At 45.9% G+C, this 21,551-nt stretch overlaps 1 protein-coding gene across 2 annotated transcripts in view; it reads right to left on the bottom strand.

Annotated features, from left to right (window-relative positions):
* Window positions 1-21,551, bottom strand: part of LOC138580990 (serine/threonine-protein kinase NLK2-like) — a 487,111-nt gene that overhangs the window by 12,036 nt on the left and 453,524 nt on the right. For both annotated transcript variants that reach the window (XM_069651971.1, XM_069651970.1), the window contains exon 10: window positions 473-566. In XM_069651971.1, the coding sequence (XP_069508072.1) occupies window positions 473-566 (94 nt within the window). The remainder of the gene's footprint in view (window positions 1-472; window positions 567-21,551) is intronic.

A 21,551-nucleotide genomic window follows, 5' to 3' on the forward strand; every position in this document is an offset into this window, starting at 1 on the left:
GTATGACAAACGGAGAAGAAAAAAGAATTGGTGCAGTGAGGAATTTCTTGTCAAAAGAAACAAAAGACAACATTACTTAAAAGATGTAGGAAACATTCATGTTCTATCAAAGGCAAATGAGCATTATCCCTTGGAAGGCATTACGTTGGCCAAATCAAACTCCTCCAAACATGGATTACTTTGCGTACCAGAAGCACATTGCAGTACCCATTAACTATCAGAAAAAAAAAATGGTTGCTTACCAACGTGGCAACTATGTTATCTGTAATTGATGTATTTGCTCTTCATACCTCTTGTCAACCAGTGATATGATCCAAAATAAGTTTTGGAAAAACTACACCCAGGCTACCTTGAAAAGAACCCCACAAGATTCCTTTGTTAAGCTTGGGTAGAGTATCCTATCTTGGAGAGCTGTTGTGTTGTGCTCATCCCCCTTTTGCCAACATCTTTAACTTTAGCAAACATCACTCACCGGATGAACGTTTTAAAGGCTGCTGATTGCGGATTGATGCAGAGCGGCACACGTTTCCCCTGCTGATGGTCAACAATGAAATGATGTACTAATTCTGAGGGAAGAGAAGATAAAAGAACAGGACAGTCTGAATAAAAAAAAATGTAATGCCAGAATTCAAGGGTAAAAGGAGAACAGGGCAATTTTACACATACTTGACCCTTATGCCAATCAACACACTGTCACAAACCTATGGCTTACTCATCAATGCAATATAGCTTTGCAATATAGCTTTGCCATAAAAACAGATTTTCACTTTGACACAGAAACAAAACAGAGAGGACAAGGTTAATATAGAATTATCAGAGAGGACATTTTGGAACAGCGGAATGGAGAAATGTATGAGAAAAAGTGTGATTTAAGCGGAGAATGGGAGAAGAAAAGTACATGTTTCTAAACACTGTAACTCCTGTTTTATTTAACCCTTCAGTCTTATTTTTTTTCAGGTACTGCTCAATGAAAGGACGTGGCAATCTTATGACTGAAGGGGCTGTTACATGATGACTGAAAGGAAGGGGTGTGGAAGACAAGAGAGAGAGATAAGGAGTCCGGCAGGGTTTGACCCGGGGGCCAGGGGGAAGGAGGATGGGTGTTGCAGAGAAAAGGAGCCTGGGGTACAAGTGAATTTTGGTTGATATCATCCAAAGTCTTGTTTCATCACTTCAATGAATGATGTTCTGAAAAAAGTGTCTCTCGGGCTATGAACATGCAGATATATCTTTCTGCTGTCTGCATAGGAATAGTAATTAGAAGCTGAATATAAATAAAGAAAATGCAGAGTGGATAATGAGGATCCTTGTGGTACCCCACAAGAAATAGAGTTAGAATCTGTTAACAATTTTGATTAGTTTGGTACCGCCAACTATAAAGGAACTAAACCAGACCAATGCATGCTTGATACACCTATAATATTGGATTGGATATAGGAATGTCGGGAGGATAGCTCAGGGGCAAGGGACTTGCCTTGGAAGCAAGACGACACAGAGCAACACAGTCTCAATACTCGGGTCCACGCTTAGAAACCTCTGGGTATTCTGCACGTTATAAATAACCAATCATAGCTGTGAATGCATCATGAAGGACATGGACAACAGATTCAGAATTCAAAACAAATACTTTTATTAACGTAAATGTCAGGATGGAAAAAAGCCCAACTTGCCCTATGCTAAGGTGGGATTCCCCTACCTAAATAAAACTAAGGAAAGTCTGAGTCAAAGAGTCCAACTGAATAATCTGTCTGCGTCCATACCTATACTTGACATCCCTACACATTGTATAGATTAGTTGTGAGTGCAGCAACCAAAAGAAAAAGTGTCCAGCACAAAGTCAAGAGCCTCTTCCAGCTCAGAGCTTCATTTCAGCTCCCTTCCCCAAGCATGAAACAGTTTTAGCAAAAGTTTCAAAGTTACCTCTCTTGAATAATGTCGCTTTCACCAGTGCTCAGGGTTCCCGGCCCCAAGTTCCACCTAACACAAATCTAAGTACCAATGAATCTTAAGACTTTGTCATCAAGTCAAATAAAGTATTCAAGTCTTAGGGCTCCCTTCCCCAAGTCTTAAGTTCAGCTGAACACCAAAGGTAGAAATGGTTCCAGCCTCAGGATTCCCTTCCCCAAGACGTAGGTTCAGCAACACCACAATTGTCTTTTGTCTCTGGAAAGGTCTTTGCCACTCGTGAGATGTATTTTTATAGTTGGATCAGATATAAATTGTGATTATACTCAAAAGGAACTTCGATGTCTTAATTAGTTTTACTTCAAAAGTAATTCTCTGCAATGTGTGGTTTTTGGGTTCACTAGGAATTTTACTTTCAACGTACAGTTCAACATTTAATAGTCTTACTTGTTTTTAAATGTTTTGTTTTATTTCTGGATTTAATATCTAATAGAATTTGCACTTTGGTAAAGATTTCACTCAGTTCGGTATTCAATAAATGTTGAATTGTACTTTAAGGTCTTGTTCAGTTTAGGATTCACCGAACACGAGTTGCATTTAGAACACACCTTCCCTTTTGACCCGTGATGTAAGTTCGGTGATCAATAGGTGCGGGTTGTACTCAAAAAACGTTTGCCCACTGTGTAATACTCCTTTAACAATGGTCAATGAGCACGACACATTCGCTGTTCAGCCCGCAGTATAATACTTCTTTATTCACTTCAAAATGGAATATCCAATGCTCAGAAACTTTCAAGAACGTGTCATCTCTCACACACGACCACTCCGATACAATGTATTCCTCTCTGAAAGTTAATACTTCTTTATTCACTTCACAATGGAATATCCAATGCTCGGAAACCTTTTAGAACGTGTTTTCTCTCACACGCAACCACTCGGATACAATGTATTCATCTCAGAAAGGTAAAACACTTGCATACCGGGTTTCTCCTTGGCTAGAAACTCACTGGTTGTGTTTAAGGACCTCCCATCAGCACGTTTCGCTCAGCCCTTGGCTTTCCACATCAGGGTTCCAATTCCTGCCCCTGAGGCACTCCTGTGTCACCCTCTGAACACAGGCAGCATTTCAAAATCCATGAAAAGGGACGGCCTCTCGGCATGGCTCCCTTCCCAGCGCTTGATATGCTCTACAAAGCCTCAGCTCTCACGCTGCGCTTTCACACAGTCTTGCCTCCTCAGCCCTGCTACCACTTGTACAGCGCTATTCTCCAGTATCTGGGGTCTATTCATATCACTTTTGCAGATGCCATACAAAAGACCACAGAAGTCAAGCTTAGTGCCAATTATTAAAATTTCTTTAATGTATTTATTGGATTTTCATAAACATATAACACATGCAGAAGAACAGTGGGGTATCCATAATGTAATTGTCATCTTGCTACAATGAATCACACGGCACATCATCATCAACAGACCTTCACATAGGGCACACTCAGTCAGCGGGGACCATCAGCGGGTGATTCTGGAGACGACAGCAAATATTGTACATATGGTCCCTAGATGTCAAAGGGTCTTGCATGAAGAAGCATGGTATGCAGAAATCCCACTTCCATTTGATGACAGTAGGCTACATCCTCCAGTCATGCTGAGACCCTGGGCGCTGGTCCTTTCACCAAGCCATGGCCAACCTCATGCGTGCCAGCACCAAAAGGAGCCTGACTAGAGCAGGGACCTTGTACATCCCAATAAAGCTATCAGAGAGTCCACCCCGATCTGCACCCCAGCCATGTGGGACACCTTAACCAGGACCTCCCCAAGAACCCAGCAATCCGCGGACAACTCCATGTCAGGTGAAGAAAATCAGCAGGACTCGTCTTGCAGTGCTCACGTTCGTCAGGTGTCGCTGGATAATAGCCATGACGTTTGGTCGGAGTATGGTATGTTTGGAGTACAAAGTTAAATTGTATTAGTTTGAACATGTAGTTCATGGAGATCTTCTTGATCTGGAATAGTATATACTTCCAATCTTCCCCACCAATCGTCCTCCCTAGACATTTCTCCCATGAATGCCTGGCGCTCTCTCCATCCCATGGTAACTTAGACATTAGGCTATTGTAGAGATAGGAAACTAGTCGACCCTCACCCTGAGCTTGAATAATCGAGTGCAGCATTGCCTATGTGGGGACCTGTACAGGAAAGGCAGGAAACCTAGCTTTGCTATCATTCTGCAACCGAAAATACATGAAAACATCCACGAGACAAGCTCTCCCTGTGTTGGTCCAGGGGAAGAAAGACCCTGTCTGGCTATAAATTGCTGAATGTGTTAACCCAAATCGTTTCCGTTAATTGTAATTAGGACCATTCACCCGTAATTGCCATCCCAGCCACGTCTTTTGCCTGTACTACCGGAGAGTAAGTTCAGACCACGTCCAGCTTGCCAGCCATTTTGTGCCATATGGTACAAGTGTTCTGTACAATGCTCCACAATCCCGACCTGGTCTTGCAGGGTCATGGATCACCGTCCTCAGCAGGGCAGGGCACCTAAGGCCCTTTCTACTTGGACATGAGGCCTGAGAAAAAATTAAGCATACCAAAAGGACAGGTTGTGGGTTTGGGTCGCCCGGTAATAGCATTCAAAATCAGGCAATGCCAGACTCTCCCTTGGCGTAGGGTTGGGATAACGTAGACCAACCCACCCTGGGCTGCTTGCTGGCCCAGAGAAACCTGTAATGGATACCCTTCATTTGTATAAAGAAGATCACTGCAGCAGGAGGGAGGTGTTGACGCCAACACCAATTAAGCTGCAGGACTCCTAATAAAAAAAACACTGCCCGGAATCAAAATGTATCAACCAGAGCACATTAGAGCTAAGCAGGAAAGGCTTTGAAGTGACTCGTACCTTTACACAATCACTTAGTCTATGTACTAATTAAAAAGGAAAGCTGAAATTCGCCAGCGCATCATAGCACTCTAGGATTATCTGAGTACTGTTGACGCACACCAGCACGAAAAGGAGATCTGGCCACGCTTTTGGAATTAACTTAAACAATGATGCGCAAAGGGAATGTGAGGAACTCAAGTGGTCAATATAACCGCCCAAATTTACCAAGTGGCAATAAGTACAACGCCATAAAAAATTCCAAATTAGATTTACCATCACAAGCTGAAATGACAGCCTTTTCTGGAGGCACAGATAAGCGGCAAATTAGACAATCCTCTGAAACACAGGCAGAATTACTGGCAGAAGACAATGAGCAGAGGTTGGCCAATGCAATTGATAATAATAATTCCCTACTGAATTTGGTTACAGACCTGAAAAGAGTCTCCTTGGGAGGTGACAAAATACAGCCATCTCAGACAATACTGCCTATCATACACCCAGACATGACAGTTTTTGCCTCACATTCAGACTCTTCGGACATGTCCGAGTCTGAGGCCGACACTGAATCAGATCTAGTGGGGAAATCAAGCCTGGCTGTAGAGGTTGTAATGAAGAACACTACGACGGCTATTGATTGTAAATTGGACACACAAGCCATATTAATGGGCACAATAATGGAGGAGCTTAGAGCCAGTCAAAAATTCTCACTCAGACTATATGATACAATAAGAGCAATGTTCAGGAAAGTAGACAGTATAGCAAATGCTACAGCCAAACAACTGGAAAGGATGCTGAATAAGTCAGAGCCTATACCAGTTACAAAAAAAGAGATACATAAGCAAGGGAAAGCAGCTGTCGCACTGAATTGGGCGGATACTGGTCTAAAAGGCAATTCTGGACTGAACTGGAATTTTGAGGCAGTCCAAATTTCGCCTCCCAAGGAATTAAAAAAAGGTATTGAAAAATAAGTGCTCTCCCTAGAAAACACTCACAATGCCACCTTTGCGGCCTCCGGTACAGCAAAAAGTGGCTAAGAAGTGTGAGTGCAATGGTGTGGGAGCACAAAAAAGGGAAATCAAAGGGCAAAGCCTACAACCAACATGATTAGGGGAGAAAGCCAAAGAACATAGCAAGCCAAAACAACAGCAATTGGACCTCACAATGGGAGAGAAAGTGGTGCAAAAAGCCCAAATAACTGCACCAGTACAAACACAATTGGTGGTGGATAATAAAATCTTGCATGATCTCGTGATAGATCCACGGAATACTCCATTCCTGCCAGTAGTAAAAATCAGCCTGCCAAATATTCACCCTAGTGCATTAAAAGACGGGGAACTTGGGTGATTTTGGAGGAAACTAACCCAACAGCAGACAGCCCATTCATGAATAGAACTGTATTGCTGTCAATTTTTAAACAGTTGACTTATCTGGAGTTGATTAAATCCAGAGATATATGAAAAGTGGAAATGCCCCGTTGGGACAGCAATACAAACTGGGCATTAATTGAGTTTGCCTCACCATTAATGGTTGCCTTATTGAAACCGCATGCTGATACATTACTGAGAGAAGGATTTATATTAATAGCTTGCCAGACATAAATCATATATGGGGGGTAATAGTATGAAAACTGTTACTACTTTAACACAATCCAAGGAAAGAGAAGCCTTAAGAGCCCTGCAAGACCATAGCTCCAAGGTAAGGGCACAAATGGCGACTCCCTGCCTTTGGAGGCCAACGTGCACTTACAATGGGGCTAACTGACAGGGGAATATAAGAAGAAAACTGTCATGTGGCCTCATTACAACCGACCCGGTATGGAAACAACAGTGGCGGTAAACCCGCCGCCACCGTTGTTTCCATGGCGAGTGATCATAACTCCTGCAGGCGGAGGTGTCAAACCCGCCAGGTCTAACCTGGCGGGTTTAACACCGCCCGCCTGCAGGCGGACGAGTAAACACCGGCACCATCATGAGATGGTGCCGGTGTTTCCATCATCCCCGTTCCCATTGAGTCCTATGGGACTCATTGGGAATGGGGATTAACACCATTCCGCCTCTGGAATTCCCAGGTCACTGGGGATGTGATGCCCCAGTAATTCCGAGAATCACTGAGGCGGAATGGTAATACGAGTCCGGCGGTATCCAGGTGGTTGTACCACCTCGGTTACCCCCGGACTCGTAATGAGGCCCATGGTCTCTTGGAATTCAAGGGGAAACCACTCATTTTTGCTTCACTCTAAAGGACAGTTACTATTGAAAGAAGTGGACGTATTCCTGTTACAGGAAACATTGTGCAGCAATAGATTCCATTTGGATGGGTACCAGGTAATATATAACAACGCCACAAGGCCCAAGAAAGGCAGGGCAAGCGGAGGTCTCACCATCGGAGCCAAGGCCAACTTTAAACTTTTCCCTTTCACAAGGAAAATATATCCCCAAATGTGCTAATGGGAATTTTACGGTATCCTACTACCCCCACTGATGAATTGCTAATCGTCAATATTTATGATCCAACGGGTGGAGTGCTGACTAAATCACTACAATCCTTAATAACGGACAGTATACTTCAATGGTCTGAAACTAACCCGACAGGTCGAGTTGTTTTAGCGGGTGACTTTAATAAACGTTTGCTATACATTCCAGACCGGATCGACCTGGGGCAGACTCACTCCTGGCAGAACATACAGGAATTATTTGATTTGGAACCATTGGGGACACAGCCAAGTAAGGACGCGGCTGCGCCATATACGTGGTCAAACGTTATTGTTACATCATTAATTGACTAAGTTATAGTAGATAGGAATACTCGAGGGCTATGTAGCCCCATAGTGATCTCTCATAATAGAGCTAGTGATCATGGGGCTTTATGCTGGTCACTAACCCTAAAAACTGGTACGGAGACACTGCAGAAATATGCAAAAGTAACAACAAACACAGCTAGAAATAGACTTAGATGGACCAAAAGTGCCATTAAATTGGTGAATGACAACCTTATTAAAAATGTAGAGATCTTGGATACCTTGCTCATAGTAAATGAGTGGAATTTAGAGGACATGCCAGCGATTCCATCAAACAAATACAGTGTTAAAGCCCAGACACAAAATTCTGAGATCTATCCTTACAAGCCTTTCGATGTGGCCATTATGTAAAGAAAGAGACAGTAACGCAAGGATAAGGCGGCCGTTAAAAGAAACATGGAGATCTCTCATTCTACCAAAAAGAAGTTAGTGACTAATTTGGCCACAAAATATTGCAATTGGCAAAAAATGCATAAAGCATCTATCAGGAATGTGAGCTGGCTGATCCTCTTTGCATGGCTGAGAATGGATAATAAGGTTTTATGCTGGCGTAACTTTAACAGCTTCAGAAATATATCCACTCGGATGGACCTAAACCTGATCTCTCAGGAAACTTGGACCTAACACATCTTAGACCTGTAAGCACCAGAAGATCAAGACAGGCCAGAGAGGATTTTTCATGAGACAACGATATCTATAGCCATATTGAAGGAGGAGAAGACGGAAGGAAACCTAAACGGCTAATAACAAGATCTAAAGCTTCTCGTGCGCCGGGGCCGGATAGCATCCTTAACCTGGTTTTCAAGGCCAAACCAAGACTATGGGCAACAATGCTTGTATTACATTTTAGGAGAATCCCCAAGAGTGGCCAAATACCTGAGAGCTGGCGTTGTTCCATCCTGGTTCCTATCCTAAAGAAGGGGGACATACTAATTCCTACAAACTATCGCCTGTTGGCGATGACGGACTCCAGCCAGAAACTATTTGCCAACATTCTCCTGGACCAACTAAATACCTCGAAGGAAACTAAAAACATACTGAGAATATTCCAAACAGGATTTAGGAAAAAATATAACACCATCACAAGCATTGCAACACTACAATACCCAAGGGCTTTACGACCAAAAGCGGAGAATAAGCTCTAATGTTGCTATGTTGACTTTTCTAACGCTTTTGATTTGGTCTGTAGAAGTGACTTTGGGCAAAATTAAAAAGCTGGGGTATCGATCCCGCCTTGCTTTATTGCATCCAATTGCTATACTGTAACACAATGGTTGCAGTGTGTCTCAACCAGGAGGGGTCCCTTTCAAACTATATTCCAACTCATCGGAGCTCAAACAAGGCTGCCCGCTGGGCCCCATCCTCTATAATCTTTATACAGCAGACATGGAGGAAGCTCTAAAGGCAACAAGAAATTTTCCACCAACCAAAAATGGAGTCAAGATTATTAGTATGTCATACGCAGATTACATCCTAATCTTTGATCAAACACTGATTGGCCTCCAGCGCACTTTGAACGCATTGAACGCATTAGATCAATAATAATAAATAAAATCAAAACAAAAACAATTTATCTAAAGGATTCCCTTTCCAAACCGAGGAATCTACAATGGAATTTGGACGGGACAAAATTGATCACTATTAAGGACGTTTTAGACCTAGGATTCCCAATAGGGTCTACTCCAGCAGCTGCATTATATGAGGAGCACATTAGCAATAAAATAAGGAGGAGATGGGCAGCCATAAAATCTTACGTGGAACACAGGGGCGGTAGTAACATCTAAAGCTACGTACAAATATATAAATCGAGCATAGTGCCCGCCATTCTCTATGCACTGGAGACAATGTCCACAGGTGAAGTTGCTTGGCTTCAGAAGTTAGAGGCAGTAAAACTCCTCCGCTCAATTATGAACAAGCCAAGAGGAGTTCCTGTGGAGGCCTTGTGCTTGGAGTATGGCCTTCAGCCCTTGCTTTCGATTTGGTTGTTTAAAAGGGTCCTATTATATCTTAAAATCGATAAGATGGCATTAAGTTCAAACCACTTCCCCCAATTATTGGGCAGAGACCTGCATAAAAGTTGTCCCAACAACAAACTTTACGGAAGAGACCTTGAACAACATAGGTCATACCTTGGGAGCAGTTTGTGAGTGCCCAGACTGCGTCTTAATTATAAAAAAGAAAATTGCTGAGATGGACATGGTCAGGGCAACAGACAAATTGTATAGTCTGAAGAGATATAGAGAATACTCACATCAGGGTTTGAAAAATGGTAAGCTCAGAAGTTACCTAACGAAATACTCTAATCCAGCTCTCAGACGATTCACGATGCAACTTAGGTTCAACATTTCAGGGACAAAGGAATATATGAAGAAATGGAATAAGATAGATCAAGACGATATGTGTAGATATTGCATGAGTGAAGTAGAGACAAGCAGACACATTCTAACAGCTTGTGTGACACTCGGAGACATTATACATTAAAGGATACAGTGGCTTTATCAGAACAATTGAGAACATAAGACAAGATCAATTTTGGTCAGCCCTGATAGGTGCTGAATCTATAGTTATAAATGCGGCTGCCTTGAATATATGGAGATTGGCGACCTCTTAAGCAATCATTTTGCACCGTTTTTAATTATATAGCGCTGCCTCTTCTTATTCCTTTCTTCTTTTTCTTCCCTCCTTTTCTTTTTTTTCTCTCACATGCTTGTTAGATAGGAAATTATGTTTTTTTAATTTCTCAAGTCATATTATTGTTTAGAGGTTATAGTGTGCTATTTTATGTTGATATTTTGATAAAAAATGCAAGTTTGTTCTTTACGGAATATAAACTAAATGCATAATAAAAAAAATAAAAAATAAAGAAGATCCCTGGGAGATAAAGAGGAATATTGAGGAAAAGGTGGAGAAACCACGGTAGAATAACCATCTTGATCACTGAGACACAATTTACAAAGGACAAAAGAAGATCCCACTACTTTTGCATACTGTCCTTAAGCTTACTGATCGTCCTGCCATAGTTCTCACGAAAAAGGAGCTCAGGGATCTTGGCTACCTCAATTCCAAGGTATCTGGTCTGCTCCCATTCCTAACAAAGACCAATCCCACCCGTAAACACAGCAGTGCACCATGTAGAAGGAAATAACATTGGTTTATAACATTGATTTGCTGTGATTAACCTTTAGCCCTGAGAATTTGCCAAATTTAGTGAAAGCTTTGTGCCAATTATGGCCCTGGCAATCAGCGCACAATTCTGCCTAGTGATAAATGGTTGAATTTGGGTAAACAGCTTAAAATAATAAGCTGTTGAGGAGAGGAATTAGATTGGCTGGGATTTTAGATGGAAGCAAATTTTGTAGCAATGCTTAGTTATTTAGTATTATTTATTCATTAGATGCTGTGTTGAGATTGGTTGTGTTTGAAGTATATGCCTGGAAAAGTGCTGTGTTATATTTTTGTACTTAATCCATGTTTTTTTTTCAGATGGTCCTGAAGAGAGGTCGTCGATACACTATATTGCTCTTTGTGTTTAATGTGCATTTATATGCATAATTCATTTTTGATTTCAGATATCCAAATGAAAAGCCAAGAGTGAATGGATTGATGTACTTGATTCTTAATTTGTCTTTTTCTCTTTGCTTTAGAAATTAACTGATTATCCCGCCAGAGCTCTGTGAGTTGGAGTGCGCCAGATCCCTGGAACCCCCGGATCCATGGAGTCCCCTGGAAAAAAACCTGGACCGAAAAAGGGGTGAAGATGATGACCTAGATGTAAATCCTGATTACAGAGGAAAGATGGACTGTCTGCGTTTCCTGTATGGCAGAACAAAAGAGCAAATTTGTTGGTCCTTTTTGGCGTTAGTAGTTGTGAACACTCCATGTGTTGATTTTGTGGACGGACAGGTTCTGATAGAACTGGTACTGGTCTCAGGAATTGCAGTAGAAGAAGCACTGGGTTTTATATTAGGAACTGGGAAGTTGTTGTACCAGAGTATGTATATTAGCCTACGTCCTGGTTTGATGATTGAAAGATTTCTTAATGGATCAGAAATAAAATCAGAGCAAGTGGAGGAATGGTTGCACTCCCGTAAAGAGGAAGCTTGGAGGGCGACCAAGGAAATAATGTTGCAGTTAGAAAATACATTTATGAGTTCATCTAGCATCAAGAAAAGGAGGCGGAAAAGGGTGGTGGTCTTTTGGTTGTGACAATTGTGATGACTATTGAGTTATGATTTGAAAGAATTGCAAAACACCTTAGATGGACTCAGGGGTGAACAGGACGAAGTGATCTGTTATGTGAATCAAACAATTTTGGCTCTTAATGAGGAAGCTACCATTTTAGAGCATAGTACCAATTTCATTGTTAAACATGATAAACTGCTGCATGACAGTTTAAACGTGGTAAATCCATTAGAAAACATTATGACAAAATATTTGCGAGAAATTCAAAACGTGGTGTGTCAATTGATTCAGGGCCATTTACCTCTGTATATTGCGTCATCTGACATCATTCCTCCAATGATGGCACGGATTATACAAAGAGAGGTGGAGATAATCCAAGAAAAAATGGCATTTGAGATGGGAAGTGCAATACCATTATAAATTAATATGGAAATAGTTGTTCTACTGTGCACTGCGTTTGTCACTCCAGAATTGATTTGTCAAACTAAGCTGGTACATAATGTAGGCTTTTTTCGCAAGATGACTAATATGTCAAGATTGCGACACCAGAGATGGTAGCATTTTAACCTGATTTGCATCTGATCCCACAATTAGATACCGTGTAAAATTCAAGGAGCAGAATTATATTTGTCCAGGCAAGCCATTTATACCTGGTGCAGTGGGTGTTATTTGCGGGTTGATGGCAGAACATGGGGTCTCTGAAGGACGTGAGGTAGCTATAAGTAACACAAAGATTGAGGAGTTGGCCCATGCTAGAGTGATTACGCACAGGTTGTTAGTGAGTACTTCAGTGACAAATTACACAATTACTCCCCTTAATCATGGTTCTTTTATTGTCAAGCAATTGCAGCACAGCGTGTTCTACATCTCTGTCCCTAAAGATACAGTGGTGTCGGTGGGCGGATGGCGATTTGTGGGAAGGGAAAGTGGAGAATATTGATTTCTTCCAGGAAAATATGTTTCCCATTGATACAGATATTCAATTCTTACTAAAACAAAATCATACACACAATTACAATGAATCTAAACTGCCAGTAGCTTAGGCTTGACAGAGAACGATAGGTTCACTTGAGGGACCTGGATGGAAAAAGGCTTAGTGATTTTGGTGAATCCAATGGTGGTGATTTTGATATGGTTGATTATACTTACAATTAAGATGAAGATGATGTTTGTTTTAATGGCAATAGGAAAAGAGAAGATGCAATTGGGAGAAGCACATGTATTTTAGAACATGTATTTTTTCACTGCAGTGATTCTTGGGTTTACACAGCAGAAAAAAGGAGGGTGTGTAGGGAAATGTATTCTGAATTTCAACTAGGGTTCCACATTTCAACAAGGATAAACGATTGGTCCCAGTGGTGACCAAGAGTGTGAGACTCATGCTGAATCTAGCAGATGTCAATACTGTGAATACATAAAGCACATGCCAGCTAAAAGCTGAATTTGAAATTGATAGTGCACAACATGGATTTTACTCCATATCACAGTCATAGACTGAACTGTTGCGGGCCATAAAACTAACATATACTAATTTACCTTATTCATCTAACTTATAACATATTCCCTATTAACAGTCCGAGCAAATCAGTTCATGATTGTTGCGTACAAACTTGGTGCAGCTTAATAAACCTAATGTGCAAGGCATTTGGGCTATGCAAGATTATCTTGGAAATGCAATAAATAAAACATGCAGAATTAAGGCTGCGCTGTGTTGGATGAAGATGTGACCAGTCAGAACTGTGGAATGTAAAAAAGCTAGTTTATTGTTTGAAATACTTTCAGAGCAGGAAACAGGGCAAATTTTACTTTTCCATCCGATTTGGTTCCGCTCTAAGCCGTCAGATTGGTCACATGCTTCAGAACCATCTAGAGGGCTGGCTGGATGACAATGGGAGGCGACATCTCAGAGAGAGGCAGCAACATTCTATATTATGTGCAAGTAGGGCCTACATGGTGTGCAGTCTTAGTTCAGAGGGTTTAAGTAGCACAGTGCAGAAAAGTTGGGCACTCACTCACTGGCTGGGGAGCTGGCAGCTGTCTCAGGAGAGTTTGCAGTCTTGGGCACTTTTAATCTTTGGCTAACCCTGGGATAGGTGTGCGAGGCAGGCGCTGACAGAGGATCTTGGGTGCCTTTTCAAAGCTAAGGAGGGAGTGTCTGGCAGCTAGACAGGGGTGCAGACAGTTTGGGACACCCATACAACTTAAAGACAAGCTAACGAGTGAATGCTTAGTACCAGATAGTGTAGAGTGGGTAACTCGTTTTTTTTTTTTTTTATGTGCTGCACTATACATTTTAAACGTAGATAGCTGTGCTCATGTTTCTCCATTAATGCAATAAAAATCAGATGTGACAGAAGCTCGTACTATCCAAGATTTGTTGCAAAGTTCAAAGCTAATGTTGGCAGAACTCTGGGCATTATCACAAATAGAATGTTTTGAAATCATTGCAGGAAAGGCTTAGTTTTATACAGCAGAGCATTTTTGAAGCCCATCGTTCATCGTGCGGAAAGTATCTGCAAATGAGTTGTGCTTTTCATCTTTGAAACAGGTTTGAAATATTACGGGGATATCGTGCATTACACATGTCATTCTGTATTTGGCATATTTTTAACTTCTGATGGAGAATCCAAGAAAAAGATGAAACAGCCTCAGTTTACTTATTCTGTGTTCAGGTATCTTGGGTTGGCATACCAACAGATGTCCACCACCATCCATATGGATCTGAAAAACTAAAGTTTATGTTGAGCCGTCATCATGTGGGTTCTGTCGCTTACCCACCGCGACTGGTCCGGCTTGTGACAGCTCAGTCATCATGATTCCCCATTAAGTATGACATCGTCCCTTCCTTTGTCCACAGACACATTGACATAGTTTGGTGTATTCCCTCCCCACGATAGTGACGACGTTGTGGTTTCCAACCATGAACCTATGAGACATCAAGTGCTGTGTATGTGTACAGACACTAACACGCAAGGTGAGTTCTGCTCACTTCCCATTTTGACATTTTGACACATGCAAGTATAAATCTGCGGTCACTGCATGGGACCCAGCACTTCATCTTGAGCGACTGGTCCCATGAGTGACCGCTCACTAACATGATGACATCACCAATGTTTCCATTAATGCCCCACAGAAATGGTGAGGCTTCCCCCGCACATACAAAGCAAATCATAACGGGTTGTGAAGGGCTCCCCTATGCCTGAAACCATCGTAACCTATAGGAGGCGATATACCGAGATACATCATCTCACCCCAGACAAGAATTCGTCCCTATTAGATATCTGAGCTAAATTAATGCATGTTAATTTGAACTGATTTATGTTTTTCGAAAATGCTTTTTTAACCTTTGTAATTCATTTTCACAGGTTTGGCCATCACTCTAGTGGCCCTGCTACATTAATTGAATTGTATTGCTTCTACATAATTTTCGTATTAACCCTTTGCTAATGATTGAGATTAATTGAGTTGTAACTTTGTCGTATCTAAGGATCTATGTTTTAAAAAAGGTAAAATTGATTTCACTAAGTGATTACACATATGTTTGAAAACGATTGGCAATTACATTGTCCTAGAGTGCCCCTGTCCTTCGATTCTTTCGAGGGACCTTTCCCTTGCACTTCATTGTGATCTTGTAGCCAAGATTTGACCGGGAGCACCTGAAACACCCCTTTACCTCTGATAGCAATTTTCACTAATTATTGTATGAACTGAATTACATATCGAGTGCACTTCTACACACACCTATCTTTCAAAGTTCACACACAACACCAATGCCTCTTGGTACTTGTAGATTTAATTTTGCCCTCTTGACATCCTTCAAAATACATGTCCTCTTTACTTTTGCCCTCTTGGCGCTTTGCAAAGATCATACAGATTGCTTTTCACTCAATCAACTCTCGTTCGGGATCGCTGTTACTTTCTTGCCTTCGTTTCCCGCTTTCTATTACATTTCACAGAGAATTTTGAATGTGCGATTCCACTTCGCAGGACCACTCTGTTACTTTGTATACTTTTCCCAGCATTCAATCGTTGTTCTCTTCATTACAAATTTTATCGGCAAACACGCAACCTTCGGGTTACGTGCCTCTTTGCTCTTAACACAAACTAGGCTTTTGTTTGCCTTCGATAACTCACAGGTCGTGTTAGGAACAAGTTACTTACCTGTAACTGTTGTTCTCCAGCATAGGTCTGGCATGGATTCACATGCTCATGAATATTCCCCGTCGTCAGGCTGGGAATCCTCAGTAGAGAAAAAATCAGTATCAGTTTCGTTTCTGATCTGTCTTTCTTAGTAGTAACCAATCACTGATCTCTGGGTCATACTGCCCCCAGCCAATGACTGTCCTCTCCCTAAGCCCCGCCTCTGGCAGCCATCCTCAGATTTGGTAGCACGCCAAGTGGCAGTATGACCAAGTGAAGAGCCGCAGAGGGGTAGGTGGGAGGGTTCGCATGTGAATCCATGCCAGACCCATGCTGGAGAACAACAGTTACAGGTAAGTAACTTGTTACTTCTCCAGCATGGGGTCTGGCATGGATTCACATGCTCATGAATAAAAGAATACATAGCAGTATACACATGCACAACCACGGGAGTTGGCAAAGGCTCAACATTAAGCATTACATCCAAAACTCAACATTAAGCAATTCTTACCTCCTCACCAGGCTCACCTTAGGTGAACAGGTTGCGCAGCACTGCTTGGCCGACCCTGGACTCCTCCCTGGAGTCCCGATCGACGCAGTAGAATCTTGTGAAGGTGTGCATCGACCTCCACATAGCAGCCCTGCAGATGTCCAGCAGGGGCACACCAGACAGGAACGCCGTGGTAGCAGCAATTGCTCTGGTCGAATGGGCTCTCGGACGGCCGGGCAGCGGTCGGTTTGCCAACCGGTGACAGTGCATGATGCAGCCGGAGAGCCATCTGGAAATGGAAGTCTTCGAGAGAGCCTTCCCTTGATTCACAAACCCAAAGTTCACAAACAGTTGTGATGTCTTCCGAAAACTCTTTGGGCAGTCCACATAGAACTTCAGTGCTCTAGCTACATCCAGCGAGTGCAAAGTCCTCTCGGCCGGCATCAAAGGCGACGGGAAGAAAACTGGTAACACGAAGGGCTCGTTGAGGTGGAAGTCCGACGGCACCTTGGGCATTAAGGAGGGGTGCGTCCTCAGCACCACCCTCGTGTCATGAAAAGTCAAGTATGGAGGCTTGCAAGATAGTGCCTGGATCTCTCCCACTCGTCGTGCGAAGGTGATGGCCACGAGGAACGCTGTCTTCCATGACAGGAACTTCAAAGGCACCTAATGCATAGGCTCGAATGGGGCCCCCATGAGCCTGGTCAGCACCACATTAAGCTCCCACGCCGGGGCAGGAGCCTTCACCAGCGGGAATAATCGGAATAGTCCCTTCATAAATTCCTTCACCAGGCGATGAGACCACAAGGACGCCCGTCCCGTAGTCCTGGTATATCGGGAGATGGCAGCCAGATGTATTTTGATGGAGGCGTGAGCCAGTCCAGCTTTGGCCAGCAACAGTAGGTACGGCAGTACTTGAGAGGCCGTAATCCGCAGAGGGTTAATCTTCTGTGCACGGCACCAGACAGAGAACCTCTTCCATTTATGACCGTAACACTTGTAAGTTGAGGCCGCCCTGGCCTTTGCAAGAACCTCTCTGCAATCAGCCGGTATATCGTACCCTCCAAACTCTAGTGCTGCAGGAGCCAGGCCTGCAAGTTCAGCGACTGTGGGTCGTGATGGAGAATGGCGCCTCCTTCTCTGGAGAGAAGATCCGCGTCCGCCGGCAGCTTGACTGGTGGGGACGTTGACAAGTCCAGAAGGTCCGGGAACCAGATCTGCCTCGGCCACGCCGGTGCGACGAGGATCATCCTGCACCTGGACTTCTTGAGCTGGTTGATGAGGCAGAGCAGCAACGGCAACGGAGGGAACGTGTATAGAAACATGCCGTCCCAGGGGAACGAGAAAGCATCGCCCATGCTCCTCGGCTGTGGGAACCTGCTGGCGAACCTCTGGCACTTGAGTTCGTCACCGTCGCGAACAGGTCGATCTGGGGTTTGCCCCATCGTTGGAAGAGCCGATCCACTTGATCCAGGCCCAGTTCCCACTCGTGGCACGAGCGCAGCAATGGTGTTTTTTATTCCTGCCAAGTGGAAGGGAACCACAAACATCCCCTGGGCGACGGCCCAGTGCCACAGATCCTGGGCCTCCTTGGATAGGGCTGGGGATCTGGTGCCCCCTTGCTTCCGTATGTAGAACATCGTGGTGGTGTTGTCGGTGAAGATCCTCACCGCTTTGTCCTTGAGGGACGGAAGGAACGGCTTGAGAGCTCAGAACACTGCTCGGAGCTCCAAAATGTTGATGTGGAGAGACCTCTCCTCCGGGAGCCAGAGGCCTCTTGCGTGGAGATCTACGGTGTGGGCCCCCCAGCCCCCCAGAGAGGCGTCCGTCGTCACCGTCTCCTGAAACGGCAGGGTTTGAAAAGCCATGCCTGTAGTGAGGTGAGCACGGGTGCCCCACCATAGGATCGCCCAACGGAACTCCTCGTCGAGAGGGATCCTGTCCTCGAAGCAGCCCGTCGCCTGAAACCAGCGGGCGTCGAGGAACTCCTGTGGATGACACATCCGAAGTCTGCAAAGGGGTACAAGATAGATGCATGAGGACATCATCCCGAGAAGGGACTTGATGGACCTCACCATGGCCACGTCCGTGGCTAACAGGCGCCGCACCTTGCCCAGGATGGTCTTGGCCACTCCTCTGAAGGGGAGGCCAATTGCCCCACTGTATCGAGCTTCGCTCCCAGAAACAGTGCTACTTGCGATGGAACAAGGTGGGATTTGGGGCAGTTGATGTCGAACCCGAGCTCCGTGAGCAACCAGACAGTCCCCGCCGTGTGTTCGACGGTGAGTTCCCTTGTCCCTGCCCGGATTAGCCAGTCGTCCAGGTAGGGGTAGACGTGGATCCCCTGCAGGCGCAGCCGCGCCGCCACTGGTGCCAGGCACTTGGTGAAAACCCTGGGTGCCGACTTTAATCCGAACGGTAGGGCTCTGAATTGGTAGTGGCGTCCCTGAACCACGAACCTGAGGAACTTCCTGTGCCTTTTTAGAATGGGGATGTGGAAGTAGGCATCCTCCAGGTCCAACGACGATAGGAAGTCGCCTTCCTCCAGCTGTTCCAGCACGTGCTGGAGGGTGACCATCCTGAATTTCTGCGCCTTGATGTATTTGTTTAACCGACGCAGGTCCAGGATGGGGCGCCAACCACCTGTCTTCTTTCTGATGAGGAAGTACCTCGAGTACACTCCGGAACCCCAGAGCCTCCTGGGGACGAGCTCGATGGCACCTTTCTTGAGCATCGCCCTTACCTCCAACAGCAGTTGAGGGATGTGATTCTCCTTCCTGGCCACGGGAGGAATGCGAGGGCACTTCTTTTGGAATTCCAGCGAGTGCCCGTTGGCCAGCGTGTCCAACACCCAACGGTCGGTGGAGATGGACTCCCACACGCTGACGAACTTAGTCAGCCGGCCTCCAACCGGGGTGCTTCGGTGGGGGCCCGACAACAAGGCCGGGTCAGTCTTGCTTGGAGGAGGCCTTGCCGCCGACGGCGGGATCCCCCTTGCTTGCCGCGACCTTTGTAGGCCTCCTGGGAAGAGGAGCGGGCCACCTGGCGGTAAGTGGAGGAGCCACCACTGGATCCTTTGGAGGCACCCTGTCTGCCTCCGGAGCTCCGAAAGGGCCGTCGCTGTTCAAGCACCCCTAGGGCCCGGGCCGTCTCTGAGTCGGTCTTGATGGCCTGTAAAGACTCGTCCACTGCCTTACCAAAAAGGTTGTTGCTGTTGAACGGCATGACCCACACTCTGGTCTGGACGTCCTGGCGAAAGTCTGTCGCCTTGAGCCATCCTCCTCGTCGGAGGCAAACTCCATTGCCCAGTTGGCGAAATCCGGTATCGGCAATGTCCGTTGCCACCGATATGGCGTGATCCGACGCCATCTCGCCTTCCTGCAGAATTTCTAGGGCCTCGTCAGGCAGGAAGTCTAGCAGGGGAGCTATCTTGAACCAGAGCTCCCTGTCGTAGCGGGCCACGATCGCTAAGGCATTGGTCACCTTAATCGTCGTTGCCAGCGACTGTCCGGCAGGGGAAGTGGAAGTTGAAGCCGCCGCACCCGCTGCCTTCTTCTTAGCCGCTGCCGAGACGACAGAGTCCGGCGTGGGCTGGGTCCTGAGGCACAAGGGGGCGGCATCGGGGACTCAGTACTTCTTCTCGTACCTGTCCCGCTTGACGGGTGTCGTGGAAGGGTTCTTGAGGACAGCAAGCCCCTCGTCCCAGATGTCGTCGAGCAAAGGCACCGCGAGGACCGACTTCCTCTTGGCCTCTCGTCGTTGGTACAGAAACCCTTCCTTTTTTTGTTCTTCAGGGCAGAGCTGGAAGAGCTCGGATGCCCTGGTTATCATGCCATGGAAAGAGCCAATTTCGTCGCCTGGAGAAGCCCGCGGGGGGGGGGTGATGACAGGATGTCCGCTGTGTCATCACCGCCGTCATCGTCCGTCCCCGTCGCTGTATCCGTCGCCGTATCCTCTCTAGGGTCTGAGGGGGATGAGGGGTCCACAGATCTCGCAGGCACGAAGGGTGGAGCGGGGCGGACTCTCCTCCGCTTGTTCGGAGGGCTCCCCGACGGGCCCGGTTCTGGATCCTCCGTCGGGGTCCGTGGTAATCTCGTCCTTATCTCGGTACATAAGGATTGGATTGCCAACAAAATGGCCGCCGAGCTATCCTGGGGCTCGTGTAATGGCTGCGACGGACGGGATGGCCGCTCCACTGGGCCCTCTTCATCGCCATCGTCGCTATCTTCGATCACGTCAGCAGGGACCGCCCCCTGGGATCGAACCTTCTCGAACCTCTTGTTGAGGCCTATGAACCTCTCGTTGAGGCCTATGGACCTCTCGTAGAGGCCCTTCTCGGTTTCCACCAGCTCCTCCTCAGAGGCTGATTCCGAGTCTGTAATGGCCACCAGCCCCCCCGCCTCTTTTTCCACCGGGGACTTCACGGGGGTCTTAACGATGGGCTGGAAAGAGGATTCCCTCTGCGGTGGCAGGGATACTCTGGGCCCAGAGGCTGTTTCCACTGGCATAGTCTCAGCCGGCTTCGCCAGGGTCGCAGCGACCACTTCGATAGAGGCCTTTGCCGGCTGGATCAAAGCCCTCACCACCTTAGGTGCGTCCTGGGCCTTCGTCTTGGGGGGAGGGTTAGCGCCTCGCTCCCCCTTCGAGATCGACCGGGTCCGCTCCAGCGGCTTACCCGGGTTCTCGGATTTCCTCTTCCCCGAACCAGAGCGCTGGCTCGTGGTCGAACGTGCCGGGGAAGTAGCGCCCTGCCTGGCAGCCGAAGAGCCCGACCTTTCGGTGCTCCCGGTGCCCGCGGACTCGCAGTGCTTGTCCTTCTGTTGTGCCCCCGTCGCCGGGGCGCCCTCACAGGACTTAGAAGCCCGCTCAGACTTTTTCTTCGCCTTCTCACCTGCTGGGCCCTTCTCCAGCCAGGAGGCGAGGCGGGAACGACGATCTTGTTTGGTCCGTTCCGAAAGGTTCTTGCAGAACGCACAGTCCTTCTCCACGTGCGTCTTGTCCTCATGAAGGCAGTAGAGACATCGCGAATGCTCGTCCTCCTTGAAAACGTTTTATAATCCGCATCCAGGGCAGCACCTGAACAGCTTGGATCCGGCGTCGAGTTTCCCTTTTCCTGGGCCATGTCCGTTGAGGTAGGCCGCAGATCTTCCGGAATC

The sequence above is a fragment of the Ambystoma mexicanum genome, chromosome 3p (genome assembly GCF_040938575.1).
Source record: "Ambystoma mexicanum isolate Mex_15411 chromosome 3p, UKY_AmexF1_1, whole genome shotgun sequence".
Lineage (NCBI taxonomy): Eukaryota > Metazoa > Chordata > Amphibia > Caudata > Ambystomatidae > Ambystoma > Ambystoma mexicanum.